This window comes from Macaca mulatta, chromosome 20, assembly GCF_049350105.2.
Source record: "Macaca mulatta isolate MMU2019108-1 chromosome 20, T2T-MMU8v2.0, whole genome shotgun sequence".
Lineage (NCBI taxonomy): Eukaryota > Metazoa > Chordata > Mammalia > Primates > Cercopithecidae > Macaca > Macaca mulatta.
The window spans coordinates 21,701,343-21,720,346 of NC_133425.1; the positions used below are offsets into that span (position 1 = coordinate 21,701,343).

Here is a 19,004-nt window from a genome sequence, read left to right on the forward strand (position 1 = left end):
ATCGGCCTCCCAAAGTGCTAGGATTACAGGCATGAGCCACCACGTCCAGCCCACGGCTGTTCTATGTAAGATTAATTAACCTACTCAACAACTGAGTTCCGGAATCCTTAGAACTAGAGGATATTAGAGCTGGCATGGCCTTAAGAATCATCTAACCTGGCCAGGCACAGTGGCTCATGTCTGTAATCCTAGCATTTTGGGAGGCCAAGACAGGTGGATCACTTGAGCCCAGGAGTTTGAGACCAGCATGGGCAGCATGGTGAAACCCTGTCTCTACAAAAATACAAAAAATTAGCCAGGTATGGTGGCATGTGCCTGTAGGCCCAGATACCCGAGAGGCTGAGGTGGAGGTTGAGGTTTCAGTGAGCCACGATTGCACTACAGCACTGCAGGCTGGGTGACAGAATGAAACCCTGTCTCAAAAAAAAAAAAAAAGAAAGAAAAATCGTCTAACCCAGTAATTTAGTTTCTTAACTTTGATTTACACATACAATACCTAAATACATTCTCATTGTAAAAAGAATGCAGACAACATAGATAAACTGAGGTCTCCTTGAGCAACTTCTTATCCCTTTCTATTCCGAGATAAGCATTATATTAGTTTCATATAAATTACTTTTCAGACCTCTTTTTATGCATTTGCATATAAGTATACATTTGTGTATATGTCTACAGACACACACATCCTTAGAAAATCCATGGTATTGATTTGTGGGTTTCCTCCACCAGTAGGTGGTATCACAGTGTTTGTATTGTTCTGCAACTTGCTTTTTTTCCCCTAAACAATAGGTCTTAGAAATTGCCCTGGCTGGGTGTGGTGGCTCACGCTTATAATCTCAGCACTTTGGGAGGCCAAGGCAAGTGGATCACCTGAGGCCAGGAGTTCAAGACCAACCTGACCAATATGGTGAAACCCAATCTCTACTAAAGATACAAAAAATAGTCAGGTGTGGTGGCGCGCACCTGTAATCCCAGCTACTTGGGAGGCTGAGATAGAATTGTTTGAACCCGGGAGACGGAGGTTGCAGTGAGCCGAGATCGCACCACTATACTCCAGCCTGGGCGACACAGCGAGACCATGTCTCAAAAAAAAAAAAAAAGAAAAAGAAAAGAAAAAAGAAATCACCCATGTTAGCATCTCATTTTCAGTAGAACAAGTATATGTAATCATGCCCCTACAGATAGGCAGTTTGTTCCTACTGCCTGATCATTATAGCATTGTAAAGTGCTGACCTTGAGGCCGGAGTTCAAGATCACCCTGGACAACATAGACCTTCATCTCTACACACACAATTTTTGTAATTAGCTGGACATGATGGTGAGCACCCATAGTCCCAGCTACCCGAGAGGTTGAATTGAGAGGATTCCTTGAGCTCAGGAGTTGGAGGCTTCAGTGAGCTATGATCCCACCACTGCACTTCAGCCTGGGCAACAGAGTAATACCCGGTCTTGAAAAAAAAAGCACTGATTATCCTTGGACCAGCTTACCTGGGCACACCTAGGTAGGTGATAGGAATGGCTGGGTCAGAAGTCGGTGCAGAAGAAGGTTCATAGCCACTGCCAGGTGGCTCTCAAAGGTGGCAGTACCTGCTTCCATTCCCCTCCTGATGGTAACGTATTACTGGTGATTTCCAGCTCAGGCAGGGGTCACCCATAATAAGCACTGCTACCCCAGTGAGCCACTCTTTCTGGTGGGCATGTGTCTACCCTGGTTACAGGGGCCACAAAAAAGTGGACCACCAGCAGCCAAAACTTTCATCCTTGTTTGTAAACAAGGAAATGGAGGTTCCCATAGCCAGTCAGTGGTGAGCTGGAATCAGGGACATGAATGTTAGTACAGGACTTTTTATACTGTCCTTATTAAAAACAAACAAACAAAAACCAGTTGCATTAATCCCACCTGTTGCCAGTAAGGTTTGGCATGACTCTGGGTTTGGAAAAAGAAGGTAATTTTGATCCTATGAAATACCACACCCTCTAATTCTGCAGTACTTTCCTCCCTGTTTTGTGGTTGGTGCCACGGCATCCAGCCAGGAGGTAATTTCTGTTGCTAATCTTCACTGAATGGGGACGGCCCCTGTCAGTGGCTTAGGGAGTGGCAGAGTCGTTTGAGAGAGGCAGTGTCAGAGAACTGTGTGTTGCAGACAGAGAACAGGGCACCTGTACAGACACGCTTGAATTCTCAACACTGCAGGCTCTCCTGACAGGTGGAGGTCGAAGGCTGTCCCTGCCATTTGTAGCAGCTGGAATATGAGCCGAGACTGTGGTTCTTTAAGATACAGGGATTGGGCTGGTCGTGGTGGTTCATGCCTGTAATCCCAGCACTTTGGAAAGTCAAGGCAGGAGGATCACTTGAGCCCAGACGTTTGAGAACAGCCTGGGCAACATATCGAGGTCCCGTCTGTACAGAAATTTAAAAAATTAGGCATGGTGGCACACGCCTGTCATTCCAGCTATTCGGGAAGCTGAAGCAGGAGGATCATTTGAACCCAGGAGTTTGAGGCTGCAGTGAGCTATGATCACGCCACTGCACTCCAGCCTGAGTGACAGAGCAAGACCCTGTCTCTTTAAGAAAAAAGTACAGGGGCTCGGTGCGGTGGCTCATGCCTGTAATCCCAGCACTTTGGGAGGCCAAGGCAGGCGGATCACAAGGTCAAGAGATTGAGACCATCTGGCCAACATGATGAAACCCTGTCTCTACTAAAAATACAATAAGTATTTTTAGTAGTAGCTGGGCGTGGTGACGCGCGCCTGTAGTCCCAGCTACTCAGGAGGCTGAGGCGGAAGAAGCGCTTGAACCCAGGAGGCAGAGGTTGCAGTGAGCCGAGATCACGCCACTTCACTCCAGCCTGGTGACAGAGCCAGACTCCATCTAAAAAAAAAAAAAAAAAAGAACAGGAACCGAAATTCAGAAAAATGTTTTAGACGTACACATGTCTGCTGTGGAGTTATTTACAACAGAGTACAATCAGTGATAAGCTTGAAGCCTAACAGTGGAGAGCAACAGGTGAATAAGTCAATAAGAATAAAGTTCTACAGTAAATTATTATGCAACTATTAAAGCAGGATGCAAATAACTTGTGAATTTTATAGTTATCCGATGTACTTGCCTGTGCCAAAAAAATTTTAGTGATTTGTATACTGCTTCTTGGAGTATAACTTAGGATAAATTTTTTGGCAGAGAACTCAGTCATTTATAGATTTTAAATGAGATCCAGCAGTTACATTTCCCAAAAAATATGTCCTTCTGAGATCTTGCACATGCGCACAGAGATTTGGATAGGAAGATGTTCACTTCAGCACTGTTTGTACTAGGAAATGTTGGAGAGAATCCAAACATTATTCAACTGGAGGTTAGACAAATACCTTAAGGTTACATTCATATAATTGTGTATCTGGCCATTCTGGAATGAAAGGAGGTCACTCAGCCCGTCTGCACATATGACATGGAAAGATGTCCAAGATCTTGCATTAAGAAAAGTCAGATGCACAACAGAACATGTGGTGTGGTCCAATTGCTCTTTCTTTTTATTTTTATATTTATTTATTTATTGAGATGGAATCTCACTGTGTTGCCCAGGCTGGAGTGCAGTTATGCGACCTGGGCTCACTGCAACCTCCACCTCCTGGGTTCAAGCGATTCTCCTGCCTCAGCCTCCCAAGCAGCTAGGATTACAGGCTCGTGCCACCATGCCCAGCTAATTTTTGTATTTTTAGTAGTGACAGAGCTTTACCATGTTGGCCAGGCTGGTATCAAACTCCTGATATCGTGATCTGCCCTCCTCAGCCTCCCAAAGCGCTGGGATTACAGGTGTGAGCCACCACGCCCGGCCTAAATTGCTCTTAAGTACGTGTTGGTGTTCACAGAGACATAGGAAAAAATTTTGCAGAATGTCTACATCAACTGTCAACTGTGGTTTTCAGAGGAAGTGGATTAGGGAGGACTTCCGCTTTCTAATTCAGAGTTCTATAGTGCTTGCAGTTTTTATGTGATGTAGATCATACTTTGGAATCAGAAAAAAGAAAATCAAGATCACTAAATAAAGCACAAAGTCCCATTGACCCACTCTCCTGAAAGGAGGTAAATTATATTTTACAGTATGATACCAATCTTATTAAAAAATGCATGTAGGCTGGGCACGGTAGCTCATGCCTGTAATCCCAGCACTTTGGAAGGCCAAGGCGGGTGGATCACCTGAGGTTAGAAATTCAAAACTAGCCTGGCCAACATGGTGAAACCCTGTCTCTACTAAAAATACAAAAATTAGCCAAGCATGGTGGCTCACGCCTGTAATCCTAGCTACTCAGAAGGCTGAGGCAGGAGAATTGCCCGAACCCAGGAGGTTGCAGTGAGCCAAGATCACACCACTGCACTCCAGCCTGGGTGACAGAGGGAGACTCTGTCTGGGGGGGAAAAAAACAAAACAAAACAGCATATAGAAGATCTGGAAAAGAATTAGTCCACAGCATTGACTATTGCTCCAGAGGATGGTATGTGGTGGATTTGACTTTTCTTGGTCTTCTGTATTTTTCAGTTTTTAAATTAAGCCTAAATTAGCTACCAAAATAGAAGAAAAGAATTACAGACTTTATTTTTGAACTTTGCAGCAGTAAAAAAAGCCCCAGCAGCCTAGGCACAGCAGCTCATGTCTGTAATCCTAGTGCCTTGGGAGGTTGAGGCAGGAGGATCACTTGAGGCCAGGAGTTCGAGACCAGCCTGGGCAACAAACGTAGTGCGACCCCATCTCTGCAAAATAAAAATCAAAATTAAAAAATTAGCTGGGCATGGTGGTGTGTAAGTGTAGTCCCAGCTACTCAAGAGGCTGAATAGGATCGCTTGAGCCCAGGAATTTTGAGGTTGCAGAGAGCTATGATTACACAATTGCCACGTAGCCTGGACAACAGAGAGAGACCTTGTCCCTATTTAAAAAACAAAACAAAGCAAAAACCCAAAAACAAAAGAAAGCCCTAGAGAGAGTGAGAGGCCTGGGCTGTGTGTGTGTGTACTGGAAGGCCCAGCTCCCCTGCCTGAGCTGCTTCTATTTTGAGCAGGACCCAGTGAGGGGCTCAGGCTGGGGATGAGGTGAAGCCCTGTTTGGGCTGAGTCCTTGGGAAGCTGGACTCTTTTTTTTTTTTTTGAGACAGAGTCTCGCTCTGTCACCCAGGCTGGAGTGCAGTGGCCTGATCTCTGCTCACTGCAACCTCCGCCTCCCGGTTCAAGCGATTCTCCTGCCTCAGCCTCCTGAATAGCTGGGATTATAGGCATGCACCCACCTTTTTTTTTTTTTTTAAGTCGAGATGGGATTTCACCATGTTGGCCAGGCTGGTCTCGATCTCCTGATTTCAGATGATTCATCCGCTTTGGCCTCCCAAAGTGCTGGGATTACAGGTGTGAGCCACCATGCCCGGCCACTCTCAATAGGTTTTGATAGATTTGGGAGTTCTTTTGGGTCATCACAATGATGGAGTGGTGGGCACTGCTGGCATAGAGTTAAGGAAGGCCGGGAATGCCAGCAACCCTGAAACAGGGCTATTCTGCGCGATGAATTTTCCTGCATCCCACAAGACCTTGGCACAGCTCATAGGAATCGTTTCATAATTATCTGAGGCCAGAGTTAAACCGTATGTTATGTGTAAAGGCAGCATATCCTTTGGGAGGCTGAGGTGGGAGGATCGCTTGTGGCCAGAAGTTCAAGACCAGCCTGGGCAATATGGTGAGACCCTATCTCTACAGATAATTAAAACATTAACCGGGTATGGTGGCTCAGCCTGGAGTCCCAGCTATTCAGGAGGCTGAGGTGAGAGGATCACCTGAGCCATGATCATGCCACTTCACTCTGGCCTGGGTACAAGGTGAGACCCTGTCTCTTAAAAAAAAAAAAAAAAAAATTTAAAGGCAACATATCTTTGGCATGGTTCTAATATGCTCTGAGCTTAGAAATGTATGTTATCTGCAAATTACATATAGGCCAGTAAAATGGGGTGTTATACAATATTTATTATAAAAAGAGATCATTGGGTCTGGTAGGGTCAAGAATTTTCACCAGAGATGCAGCCTTTTTTTTTTTTTTTTTCTGAGACAGGGTCTCCCTCTGTCACCCAAGCTGGAGTGCAATGGTGCAATCTTGGCTCACTACAACCTCTGCCTCCTGGGTTCAAGCAATTCTCCTCCCTCAGCCTCCTAAGTAGCTGGGATTACAAGCATGCGCCCCCATGCCCAGCTAATTTTTGTGTTTTTAGTAGAGACAAGGTTTCACCATGTTGGCCAGGCTGGTCTCAAACTCCTGACCTCAGATGATCCACCTGCCTCGGCCTCCCAAAATGCTGGGATTACAGGCATGAGCCACTGCACCCGGCCTAGAAAAGTTTTATACCCCCTGATGGTGTGTGAGGATACTCATTCCCTGATACCCAGGCCTGCACGAGCTAAAATGTTTTATCTCATTAAAATAATTGCCAACCTGCTGTAATCCCAGCACTTTGGGAGGCCGAGGTGGGTGGATCACTTGAGGTCAGGAGTTTGACACCAGCCTGGCCAACATGATGAAGCCCCGTCTCTACCAAAAAGTACAAAAATTAGCCAGATGTAGTGGTGTGCACCTGTAAGTCCAGCTATTCAGGAGGCTGAGGTGGGAGAATTGCTTGAATCCGGGAGGCAGAGGTTGCAGCGAGCCGAGATTGCACCACTGCACTCCAGCCTGGGTGACAGAATAAGACCCTGTCTCAAAAAAAAAAAAAAAAAAAAAAAAGGCCAGGCACAGTGGCTCATGCCTGTAATTTCAGCACTTTAGGAGGCCAAGGTGCAGGGATCACTTGAGGTCAGGAGTTTGAGACCAGTCTGGCCAACATGGTGAAACCTTATCTCTATCCAAAAATGCAAAAGGTAGCCAGGCGTGGTGGTGCATGCCTATAATCCCAGCTACTTGGGAAGCTGAGGCATGAGAACCGCTTGAACCCGGGAGGTGGTGGTTGCAGTGAGCCAAGATCACGCCACTGCACTCCAGCCTGGGTGACAGAGTGAGACTCTGTTTCTATATATATATATATATATATATGTTATTTTCTCTGTCTCTCTCTCTATATATATAGTGTGTGTATGTATATATATTCTATATTATATATATATATTTTGTGTGTGTGTGTGTTTGTGTGTATATATATAATGAAATGTTTGCCAACCTGAATGGGGGAGTGGTACCCTATTTTCATTCTCAACTCATTGATTCCAAGTGTTGTGTAGTTAAGATGTGCCATGTCTGCCGACAGGGAGGCTGTGCCTGTGAGTACAGAGAAGCCCAAAAGGCTACTAGACAGGAGTCTCTCTCTGTCCTGATACTGTCTGCCTCTCCAGAGGAATTAACAGGGCAGGAAGAGTCTGCACTGTCCCCAAAGTCCCTGACCTGGGCCTGATGTTCCTACCTTCCCCTTTGCCTTCCACAGGAAGCCTGGAAGCACGCAATCGAGAAGGCCAAGCACATGCCCGACCCCTGGGCTGAGTTCCACCTAGAAGACATTGCCACCGAACGTGCTACTCGACACAGGTCAGCAGCTTGTGCGGGGTCTCGAAGAGTCCTGGGGGCTACACGTCCAGCTTCTGCTCCCAATCAGTGAGGCTTAAGTACTCTTGGGGGTCAGGGGAAGGGAGTCATCATAACAGCAGCTAATATTGGAGTGCTAATGCGTGCTTAAGGCCCGGTGCATTGCCTCACTGAATCCTTCCCGTGGTTCTCACAAGGTACCTATTAGACAGGCTAGACTGAGCTAGTGTTTTTAAATTGTTGCAGATCTCTGGCCGGGTGCGGTGGCTCTCACCTGTAACCCCAGCACTTTGGGAGGCTGAGATGGGCAGATCACTTGAGGTCAGGAGTTCAAGACCAGCCTGGCCAACATGGTGAAACCCCATCTCTACTAAAAATACAAAAATTAGCCATAGCCAAGCGTGGTGGCTGGCGCCTGTAATCCCAGCTGCTCAGGAGGCTGAGGCAGGAGAATCACTTGAACCCGGGAAGTGGAGGTTGCAGTGAGCTGATATAGCACTGCTGCACTCCAGCCTGGGCATCAGAGTAATATTCCATCTCAAAAATAAAGTAAAATTGTTGCAAATCTCTAAAACATTTTCCAATATATTGATTGAAGAAAGTCCACTTATAAGTAGACACGCACTTCAAACCCATGTCATGATCAAGCGTCAACTGTGCTTGCCCCGGGCCGGTGCCAACTATGCAGTTCTGGAGCGCTTTCCTCCCTCTGAGCCTAGGGGAGGTTAACCTGCCAGGCCTCTGCTTGTGTTTCCTGGTGGAGGCGTCAGACTGTGGGAAACCTGTTCTCACCGAGGGTGGGGTGCTCTGGAGTCTGCCCTGGCTGAGAGCTGCGCCAAGGGAAGCCTCCAACTAGAGCTAAGAACACCTCAGCCCGGAGGGAGGTTTCAAACTTTAGGAATCCACTGAGCCGAGGAGATTTCCACCAGGCAAACTTGTGTGAGGCCTGGCCAGGCCCAGGGGCTGATTTACTCTGGGAAAGGAGAGATGAAAATGTTCCCGGAACCCTCTCCAAGCTCTGTCTGCCTTAGGTATGCACCTATCTTTGGCAAAAGCACACTTAATTTCACCTACTGTATCCTTACAACACAGAATGCTTCTGTGAGCTCAAAATGTGTGGGGGTTTCTCCCTGCCCACAAGCAAGCAGTCAGATCTGCAGTGGATACCAGCAGATATGCCTCTAATTCTCTTCCTCTAATGGAAGGAATTAGAGGAGTTTTGAATTGGGTATCCTATGATGCAGTTCGACTCTGACACCATCTACCTGGAGATAGCATCAGATTCCACAGGTCGAAGGCTCAGTCCTCCAAGACCGTCCCCGACTTTCACTGATGATCGCAAGCCACAAGTGGTTTCGCCTGTGCTTCTGATGAGCTATAAATCAGGGTTCCCATGACCCCCCTCCTTGAGTTTGATTAACTTGCTGGAGCAGCTCACAGAACTCAGGGAAATGCTCATATTTACTGGTTTATTATAAAGGATGTTACAAAGGGTACAGAAGAAGACTGGGCATGGTGGCTCATGCCTGTAATCCCAGCACTTTGGGAGGCCGAGGTGAGCGGATCACTTAAGGTCAGGAGTTCGAGACCAGCCTGACCAACATGGTGAAACCCCGTCTCTTCTAAAAATACAAAAATTTAGCCAGGCGTGGTGGTGGGCGCCTGTAATCCCAGCTACTCAGGAGGCTGAGGCAGGAGACTTGCTTGAACCCTGGGAGACAGAGGTTGCAGTGAGCTGAGATCACGCCACTATACTCCAGCCTGGGTGACGGAGTGAGACTCAGTCTCAAAAAAAAAAAAAAAAAAAAAAAAGACATCACTTTGGAGATTCCAAGGACTTTCAGAGTTGCATGCCAGGAAATAGAGTCTAAAACAAAATATATATTTACCATCACACAACCTGGTATTGGGGCTCAGAAAATGATACCCCAAAGTGAAGGCTTCAGAAGCAGTCTTTCTTTGACCTTCTCCTGCCCTCCTGTCTCTCACCCCTCATTGTTCCCTTAAGAAGCCATAGAAATTAGAATTGGCCAGGCGCGATGGCCCACACCTGTAATCCCAGCACTTTGGGAGGCTGAGGTGGGCGGATCACGAGATCAGGAGTTTGAGACCAGCCTGGCTAATATGGTGAAACCCTGTCTCTACTAAAAATATAAAAATTAGTCGCGCATGGTGGCACGCGCCTGTAATCCCAGCTACTCGGGAGGCTGAGGCAGGAGAATTGCTTGAACCCAGGAGACAGAGGTTGCAGTGAGCTGAGTTTGCCCCACTGAGCTGCAGCCTGGGCAACAGAGCGAGACTCTATCTCAAAAAAAAGAACAAAACAAGAATTGCCTTTCCCCACTACCGGTCATAGAAACTAGAACCCCTTTTCCCCAAAGCCAGCCATAAAACTTAAAAATATTACTCTAGGCCAGGTGCAGTGGCTAACGCCTATAATCCCAGCACTTTGGGAGACCAAGGCTGGTGGATCACTTGAGGCCAGGAGTCCAAGATCAGCCTGGCAAACATGGTGAAACCCCTTCTCTACAAAAATACAAAAAAAAAAAAAATTAGCCCGGTATGGTGGCAGGCACATCTGTAATCCCAGCTACTCAGAAGGCTTGAAGCAGGAGAATTGCTTGAACCCAAGAAGCGGAGTTTGCGGTGAGCCAAGATTGCTCCACTGTACTCCAGCCTGGGTGACGGGGAGATCCTGTGTCCAAAAAAAAAAAAATTATCTAACCTTACACGAACTTTCTGTACAATAGCTGACCATAAATAGATTATGGAATAAGATCCTCATCCCAAAGGAGTCCTACCCCATACCCAAGAGAAGCAAATGCTGTAACAGAGCGTCCAAGAAGAATCGAACAAGCCTTGCTGGCCCACTCAGTCTGTTACCATTAGCTCATCTCCTTTTTGCCCAATCACATTGCTCCACGCCATCCCTGCTTCACTGAACCTCAGCATTAAATTGGATCAGTTCCTCTGTATCTTTGAGTCTTCATTCTGAAGGCTTCCATGTCACATAAAACTGGGCTGTTGTCCATGACCCTTATGATGGGGAGGAAAGAGATCACTCCTTTCTACCCCTACACCTACAACCCTTCTCCTGTCTAGACTCAGAGACGGAACCCTTACCCACCACTATGTGCCCAGCTGCCTAGCAAGATTGAGGGCACCACCACCACCTTCCCTCCCTGGGCCATGCCGTTCATTACAGAGACCAGTTATGATCAGGATATTGTTTATTCAGTCATTCATCCACCTTGTGTATTTATTTTTATTTTTATTTTTTATTTATTGAGACAGAATCTCGCTCTGTCACCCAGGCTGGAGTGCAATGGCACAATCTCGGCTCACTGCAACCTCTGCCTCCTGGGTTCAAGCGATTCTCCTGCCTCAGCCTCCTGAGTAGCTGGGATTACAGGCATGCGCCACCATGCTTGGCTAACTGTATTTTTAGTAGAGATGCAGTTTCACCATGTTGGTCAGGCTGGCCTCAAACTCCTAACCTTGTGATCCACTTGCCCCAGTCTTCCAAAGTGCTGGGAATACAGGCGTGAGCCACCGGGCCCAGCTATGTGTATTTATTAAGCATCCATGCACACCAGGTCCTGGATGACCAAGACAGACATGGGTCTGCTTTTGTGGGGTTACAGTCCATTGGGGGCCCCAGATGCAGAACAAGCCAGTAAGCAGCACAGCAGTGAGAGCTGGGGATATGGAAATGGGGGACATGGTAGAGAGGGAGCAGTGGGTTTGAGGAAAGGATCGGAGACCGGTGTGTTGGGACTTGGGAGGGAGGGACAGTGTTTCCAACCCAACCCAGAAGGTTGGGTGGGCTGTGAGCCAAGGTGGAGAGTGGGTTGGTTCTGAGGCCCATGGGGAGCCCAGAAGGGTCTTTGGCCTTTAGCCAGTGAGAAACAGGACCGTGTGATGGACACTGTGCCCTGGGGTGGGTGGGTCTCTGCAGGTACAACGCTGTCACCGGGGAATGGCTGGATGATGAAGTTCTGATCAAGATGGCATCTCAGGTGAGCAGGGCCTTGAATCCCATGGGCACAGGGCTGAGCAAAAACTTTCTGCAGCTGACTTTGGTCTGTGCGCCCTTCTCTCCCACTCCCACTTTGTTTAATTTTTGTAACTTCGGGGGATTCTATGTTATTATTTATTTATTGGTTGCAACCAGCATTTTTTTTTTTTTTTTTTTTTTTTTTTTTTTGAGGCCGGGTCTCTATTACCCAGGAGCGCAGTGGCACGATCACAGGTCACCGCAGCCTTGACCTCCTGGGCTCAAGCCATCCTCCAACCTTAGCCTCCCCAGTAGCTGGGACCACAAGTACACACCACCACGCCTGGCTAATTTTTTAATTTTTTTATAGAGACGTGGGTTTCACTATGCTGCCCAGGCTGGTCTCAAACTCCTGGGCTCAAATGATCCTCCTGCCTCGGCCTCCCAAAGTGCTGGGATTATAGGCATGAGCCACCACACCAGGCCACAGCCAACCTTTTGAAGGAAAAAAAAGATAAAAGACTAGAAAATAGAGTATTTCCTTCATATTGAGGTTAGGATTGCTTTGTGAAGCTTTGTTTTAGTGTAATATACAATATACACAGAAAAGTGTACAGCTCACTGATTTATCACAAAATGAGCACACTGCCTTACCAGCAGCCCATATCAACAAACAGAAGGCAACCAGCCTGCCCAAGCCCCTCTCAGTCACTCCCCCCATACCCACAGGGTAAGCACCACTCTGAATCTTATCACCCTAGATTACTTTTACTTTTTTTTTTTTTTTACTTCAAATAAGTGGGGGCTTATTTGAAGTAAAAAATAGGTATTCATTTTGGAGACGGGGTCTTGCTCTGCTGCCCAGGCTGGGGTAGAGTGGTGCATGATCTTGGCTCACTGCAGCCTTGAACTCCAGGGCTCAAGCAATTCTCCCACCTCAGCCTCCTGAGTAGCTGGGACTACAGGTGTGCGCCGTCACACCCAGTCAATTTTTAAATTTTTTTTGTTTTTTGAGACAGTTTTGCTCTTGTTGCCCAGGCTGGAGTGCAGTGGTGTGATCTTGGCTCACTGCAACCTCTGCCTCCAGGGTTCAAGCAATTCTCCTGCCTCAGCCTCCCGGGAAGCTAGGATTACAGGCATGCACCACCACACCCAGCTAATTTTTGTATTTTTAGTAGAGACGGGGTTTCTCCATATTGGTCAGGCTGGCCTCGAACTCCCAACCTCAGGTGATCCACCCACCTCAGCCTCCCAAAGTGCTGGGCTTACAGGCATGAGCCACTGTGCCCAGCCTTAAAATTTTTGTAGAGAGGGAGGTCTTGCTATGTTGCCCAGACTGGTCTTGAACTCCTGGCCTCAAGCGATCCTCCTGCCTCAGCCTCCCAAAATTCTGGGATTACAGGCATAAGCCACTGCTCCTGGCGCTGCAGGTGTTTTGGTCAACATGTTGCGTTGGTTTTCATTGCTGCATGGTATTTCATTGAAGGAATCAACCTGGTTGATTTTTCCAGTATATTGTTGCTGGACACATAGGTTGTTTCCACTTTTTTTCTTCTAAAGTCCGGGCTGTGAAAATGTCCTCTGAGATGCACTGTCCCTCCCCCAATATCCTGCCCCCGTGAGTTCTTCCCCTCAGCTGGGATGGAGGAATGGGGGGTCCTTGCCATCTCGGCAGCCTCTGGGTTGGAAGGCCTCTATGACCTTGGTGCTGAGACATAGGAGGGAGATCCCCGGGAATTTCAGGATTGAGAAGAGGCCCAGGGCACCCATTTGATGGGTGGCATGCAAGGGGAGCACCTCCTGTCTTAGGGTCCCTTTTGGGTGGGGCATGGGGACTGATAACACTCTATGTGGTGTCTTTCAGCCCTTCGGCCGAGGAGCAATGAGGGAGTGCTTCCGGACGTAAGTGACTCAGCCTGACTCTTGGGGCCCTGCCCAGAGTCCCCCCCAGGCTCCTCAGAGCTGAGGCACTGGGACATTTGCAGCCAAGGAATGGAGCCAGGGTCCCCTCTGCCTTCTTGTAGCCCAGGTTCCTCTCCATCTGGTCTCCCTCAGGCCACACGTTGGGCCTGGCTGTGAAGATGGGCTCAGGAGGAATAGGGAGCACCCCACTCACCTCTGCCCTGGTGTTGGGAGGTCAAGGGAAATGGGATTGGAGACATTTAACAGTGACCTTTAATCCCCCCATCCCAACTCTTTGAAGATGCAAAGGGGTGGGGAAGTCCTTCCTAGTTCCTGCATTTTGTTCCTGCCGCCAGCCACCCATCCAGGTCAGACAAGGTCTTGCTGTCCTGAGGACTAGGGTTGTGTCCCTGGTGAACCCCAGAGTACCCAGGTAGGCCCCCTGCTGCCTCTCCCCACAGGAAGAAGCTCTCCAACTTCCTGCATGCCCAGCAGTGGAAGGGAGCCTCCAACTACGTGGCGAAGCGCTACATAGAGCCGGTAGACCGGGATGTGTACTTTGAGGACGTGCGTCTACAGATGGAGGCCAAGCTCTGGGGGGAGGAGTATAACCGGCACAAGCCCCCCAAGCAGGTGCGTGGCCCCGCTACCTGCCCCCTTTCCATGCCAGGGCAGCTGTGCACAGTGTCTGGGAAAGAGGGCCATGGTGGGTTCCTCTTTCATCTTTTTTTTTTTTTGAGATGAAGTCTTGCTCTGTCACCCACCACCACTACCAAGGCTGGAGTGCAGTGGTATGATCTTGGCTCACTGCAACCTCCATCTCCTGGGTTCAAGTGATTCTCCTGCCTCAGCCTCCTGAGTAGCTGGGATTACAGGTGCCTGCCACCATGCCTGGCTAATTTTTGTATTTTTAGTAGAGATGGGGTTTCACCATGTTGGCCAGGCTGGTCTCAAACTCCTGACCTCAAGCGATCTGCCTGCCTCAGCCTCCCAAAGTGCTGGGATTACAGGTGTGAGCCACCATACCTGACCTCTTTCACCTTCTTCATAGTAGCTAATAACAACCACTGTTTACTGAGCGTGATGAACCAAGTCATTTATTTTATTTTATTTTTTTTTTGAGACAGGATCTTTCTTTATTGCCCAGGCCAGAGTGCAGTGGCATGATTACAGCTCACTGCAGCCTCAACCTCCTGGACTCAAACAATCCTCCCAGCTCCACCTCCTGAGTAGCTGCGACTACAGGGGCATGCAACCACGCCTAGCTAATTTTTGTATTTTCTGTAGAGAAAGGGTTTTGCCATGTTGCCCAGGCTGGTCTCAAACTCCTGGCCTCAAGCAATCCACCCACCTTGGCCTCCCAAAGGGCTGGGATTACAGGCATGAGCCATTGCACCTGTTCCAAAGTCATTTATTCCTAAAAATAGCTCTGAGGTTGGAACGTTTTATCCTCAATTACAGATGGGATCTATTAGTCAGGATTTGTGTTTGCAAATGAAAGAAACCCACTCAAACTGCTTAATCGAAAAAGAGAATTCATTGCCTTCTGTAACTGAAAAATAATGCTGGCCACAGGCATGGCTGGATTCAGGATTAAAGTGAGGTTGTCAGAATCTTCCTCCATCTCTGACCTGGGTGTCCTTCTGGGTTGGCGTCATTCTCTGGCAGCTTCTGCACTTGTGGTAGCACTCTGGCCCCCAGCAGGCCCAAGTTCCTGTTAGAATGACAAAACTTATTTTCCCAGAAGTTCCAATAAAAGTCCCAGAGCTGGGTTTCATTGGCTCTGATTAGGTCAGATCCCTATTGCCGAACCAATCACAGTGGCCAACGGGTGGGAATATGCAGACTGGGCACACCCTAGCCATGTGCCTGCCCTTAGAGCTAGCAATGTAGGTGTTCCACCCAGACCACAGGGACTGAGACTGGAAAAGGTGAGATTCCCAAGAAAAAGCAGAAGAAAGAGCTGGTAATGTATATTAGTCCGTTTTCACACTGCTGGTAAAGACTGGGTAATTTATAAAAGAAAAAGAGGTTTAATGGACTCACAGTTCCACACGACTAGGGAGGACTCACAATCATGGTGGAAGGCAAAAGGCACATCTTACCTGGTGGCAGACAAGAGAGATTGAGGACCAAGCAAAAGGGGTTTCCCCTTATAAAACCATCAGATCTTGTGAGACTTATTCACTATTGTGAGAACAGTATGGAGGAACCACCCCATGATTCAATTATCTCCTACCAGGTCCCTCCCACAACACCAGGGAATTATGGGAGCTACAATTCAAGATGAGCTTTGGGTGGGGACACAGCCAAACCGTGTCAGATTGGATACTATGTCCGCTCTTTGGGGACCCCGGGCTCAAAGAGGCTAAATGACTTGCCCAACCAGGCAGAGCTGGAGCCAGGGCTCAAATGCAGGCTTTTCAACCCCCTGCTAGGTTGGCACCTTCATTTGAGTCCCTAGGGTGATGAGTGACTGAGGCCAAGCAGAATTCCCTGTTGCCTTTGGGCATTTGAGGAAGGATCCATGCCTCTGCCCTGCATGAGCCCATAGCTCAGATCTCCCACAGCTTGAGCATCTCCTACGTATAAGGCACAGTCTCCTGGGTGTGCAGGATTTATTGAGCACCTGCTGTTTGCAGGGCCCTTGATGAAGCATACTTGGGACAGGCGCAAGAAGCCACAGTCCCCACCTTGGGGGGCTCTAGCTTCCTCTGCAATTCGCGGCCCTCCAGCCTGGCCTCCTTTCTCTTCCTCCACAAGCTTGTTCCTGCCCCAAAACCTTGGCCCTGGCTGTAGGCTTGGCTGGCATCTCGTGTCACCGTGATGCTTGCATGTCTAGCTCCTTGTAGTTCAGGTCTCAGATCCTGTGTCACCTCAGCCAGCCCATCTCAGACCACCCTGAGAAGCGGTCCCTCTACCCCAGTCACCTCTGCCACATCATTCTGGGGTGTTTTTTTTTCTGTTCTTTGGAGCAGTTAGTGTGCCATTCATTTAGTTAATACTTTAGGTGCTTCTCTCACCTAAAGGCAGAGATTTTATGTTGTTCACTGCTGTCTCCTAGCGCCTAGGTGTCCAGTAAATAATAATGTGGTAGGCTGGGCACAGTGGCTCATGCCTGTAATCCCAGCACTTTGGGAGGCTGAGATGGGCGGCTCACCTGAGGTCAGGAGTTAGACTAGCCTGGCCAACATGGTGAAACCCCCATCTCTATTAAAAATACAAAATTAGCCAGGCGTGGTGGTGCATGCCTGTAATCCTAGCCACTTGGGAGGCTGAGGCAGGAGAATCACTTGAACATGAGAGGCAGAGGCTGCAGTGAGCCGAGATTGGGCCACTGCACTCCAGCCTGGGTGACAGAGCAAGACTCCATCCCCAAATAGTAGTAGTAGTAGTAGTAGTAGTAGTAGTAGTAGTAGTAGTAGTAGTAGTAATAATAATAATAATGTGGTTGACTTAAGGGAGGGAGAAGGACGTGGTTGTTTGAGGAGGTCCTGGCTGTACACCATGGCTGTGCCACTGCCCCTCGCCCAGGGAGCCCTCTGGCCAAGCAGGTGGCCCTGCTGTAAGTTTCCTCGTAGGGATGGAACCAGCCTTTGGGGCAGAATGCTCTGAGAACTGCCCCTCCCTGCCTTCCCCTCAGGCCGGTTCTCAGAACCAACTGAGTCCTCATTTGGGGCAAGTTCTCACCTCTCAGATCAGGACCCCTTCGGCCTCTGCAGCTGTTGTCTGCATGCCTGGTGACCCACTCTCCGTGGATGGTCTTTTCCTTGGGAAACCTGGACCTAATCCTCCCAGGAAGTGGCATTGAGGGGGACATGGAGACCAAGGATGAATCCTTGTGTAACAGGGCAAGAGGTGCAAGCTAGAGTCCCTGCTCCACTTTACAAACCATATGCACTATTTATACATTTTCTTCTGTGTACAAAATTAAACACAGACTTTGTAAAAAAAAAAAAAAAAAAAAAAAAAATTCAGCGAGGAATGTCAAAGTTCCCTATAATTTCCCATTGCAGGGAGAATACTGTTTAGAGGTTGGTTTATATTTCTGCTTTTTAGAGGTTGGTTTATATTTCTCTAGAATTGTAGCTCCTGATAAAAATAAAATGAGTGGCCAGGCACAGTGGCTCACACCTATAATCTCAGTACTTTGGGAGGCCCAGGGGGGTGGATCACTTGAGGTCAGGAGTTCAAGACCAGCCTGGCCAACATGGTAAAACTCGTCTTTACTAAAAATACGAAAATTAGCCAGGCATGGTGGCGGGTGCCTGTAGTCCCAGCTACTCGAGAGGCTGAGACAGAGGAACCCAGGAGGCAGAAGTTGCAGTGAGCCAAGATTGTGCTACTGCACTCTAGCCTGGGCAACAGAGTGAAACTCTGTCTCAATAAAATAAAAAATAAAAGCAAACATTGCCTGGCTCCTTTTTGCATCAATAACTTTAATTTACAGACTGAGTCTGAGACCCTGTTTATGCAGGTAAGGAAACTGAGGCACATAAAGGTGAAATTCAGAAATGTGCCCAAATTCACAGTATTACAGTAAGGCATAGTCTAAGTTGCTTAGCAAACAGACCCAAAATATGTGCAGACACGAAATGGTTTCTTTTTCACTTTTGTGGAGGTCTTGCATTGGTGGGTGGCTTGGGGTAGGCTGGTGCCTCATCTCCTTGAAGCCATCTAGAGACCTGGTTCCTTTGGTCTTTTTCTCTGCTATCCCCTCAGGGGTTTGCCATGGACCACATAATCAGTTCTGGCTCCCAAGCAGAGTCCACCTTACAGGGCAGACTGGAGTTACATCATCACAATGCTCACTTCCCATTGGCCGGGCACAGTCATGTGGCCACACTTAGCTGCAAGGGAAGCTTAGCAATATCGTCCCTAGTGGGTGGCTGTGTACCCTTTTAAAACTCAAAGGAAAACAGAGCTGACCACAATGGCTGCAGCTTGTGATCCTAATACTCTGGGAGGATGCTGGAAGGCAAGAGGATTGCTTGAGGCCAGTTCAAGACCAGCCTAGGCAGCATAGTGAGACCTCGTCTCTATAAAAAAAAATTTAGATATGAGCCACGTGTAGTGACACACACCTGTAGTCCTAGCTTCTTGGGAGGCTGAGGTGGGAGGATCACTTGAGCCCAGAAGTTCGAGGGTGTAATGAGCCATGATTATGACACTGTACTCCAGCCTGGGCGACAGAGTGAGACCCTGTCTCTAAAATAAATTTTTTTTTTTTTTTTTCCCGGCAGAGTCTCACTCTCACCCAGGCTGGAGTGCAGTGACGTGATCTTGGCTCACTGTAACTTCCGCCTCCTGGGTTAAAGTGATTCTCTTGCCTCAACACCCTGAGTAGCTAGGATTACAGGCATATGCAAGCACGCCCAGCTAGTTTTTTAATTTTTATTTTATTTATTTATTTATTTTTGAGATGAAGTTTTGCTCTTTTGCCCAGGACTGGAGTACAGTGGTGCAATCTTGACTTACTGCAACCTCCACCTCCCAGGTTCAAGCAATCCTCCTGCCTCAGCCTCCCGAGTAGTTGGGATTACAGGCATGTGCCACCATGCCTGGCT

At 48.1% G+C, this 19,004-nt stretch overlaps 1 protein-coding gene and 1 long non-coding RNA gene across 9 annotated transcripts in view; one reads left to right on the top strand and one right to left on the bottom strand.

The window, feature by feature from the left end:
* Positions 1 to 19,004, top strand: part of EEF2K (eukaryotic elongation factor 2 kinase) — an 88,306-nt gene that overhangs the window by 34,966 nt on the left and 34,336 nt on the right. For 6 of the 8 annotated variants that reach the window (XR_013411924.1, XR_013411923.1, XM_001092565.5 and 3 more), the window contains 4 exons: positions 7,441 to 7,541; positions 11,497 to 11,557; positions 13,400 to 13,437; positions 13,899 to 14,070. Coding sequence is in view for 6 of the 8 variants with exons in the window: in XM_001092565.5 (XP_001092565.3) it covers positions 7,441 to 7,541; positions 11,497 to 11,557; positions 13,400 to 13,437; positions 13,899 to 14,070 (372 nt within the window). In the remaining 2 variants the exon portion in view is untranslated. Of the gene's footprint in view, positions 1 to 7,374; positions 7,542 to 11,496; positions 11,558 to 13,399; positions 13,438 to 13,898; positions 14,071 to 19,004 lie in introns of all 8 variants that reach the window. The other 2 variants (XM_077986468.1, XM_077986469.1) reach the window with 2 other exon arrangements.
* LOC144338107 (uncharacterized) lies at positions 12,788 to 17,410 on the bottom strand. The gene is made up of 2 exons (XR_013411926.1): positions 16,781 to 17,410; positions 12,788 to 14,206 (listed from the first exon to the last, which is right to left on the bottom strand). It is a non-coding gene; the product is annotated as an uncharacterized LOC144338107 (long non-coding RNA).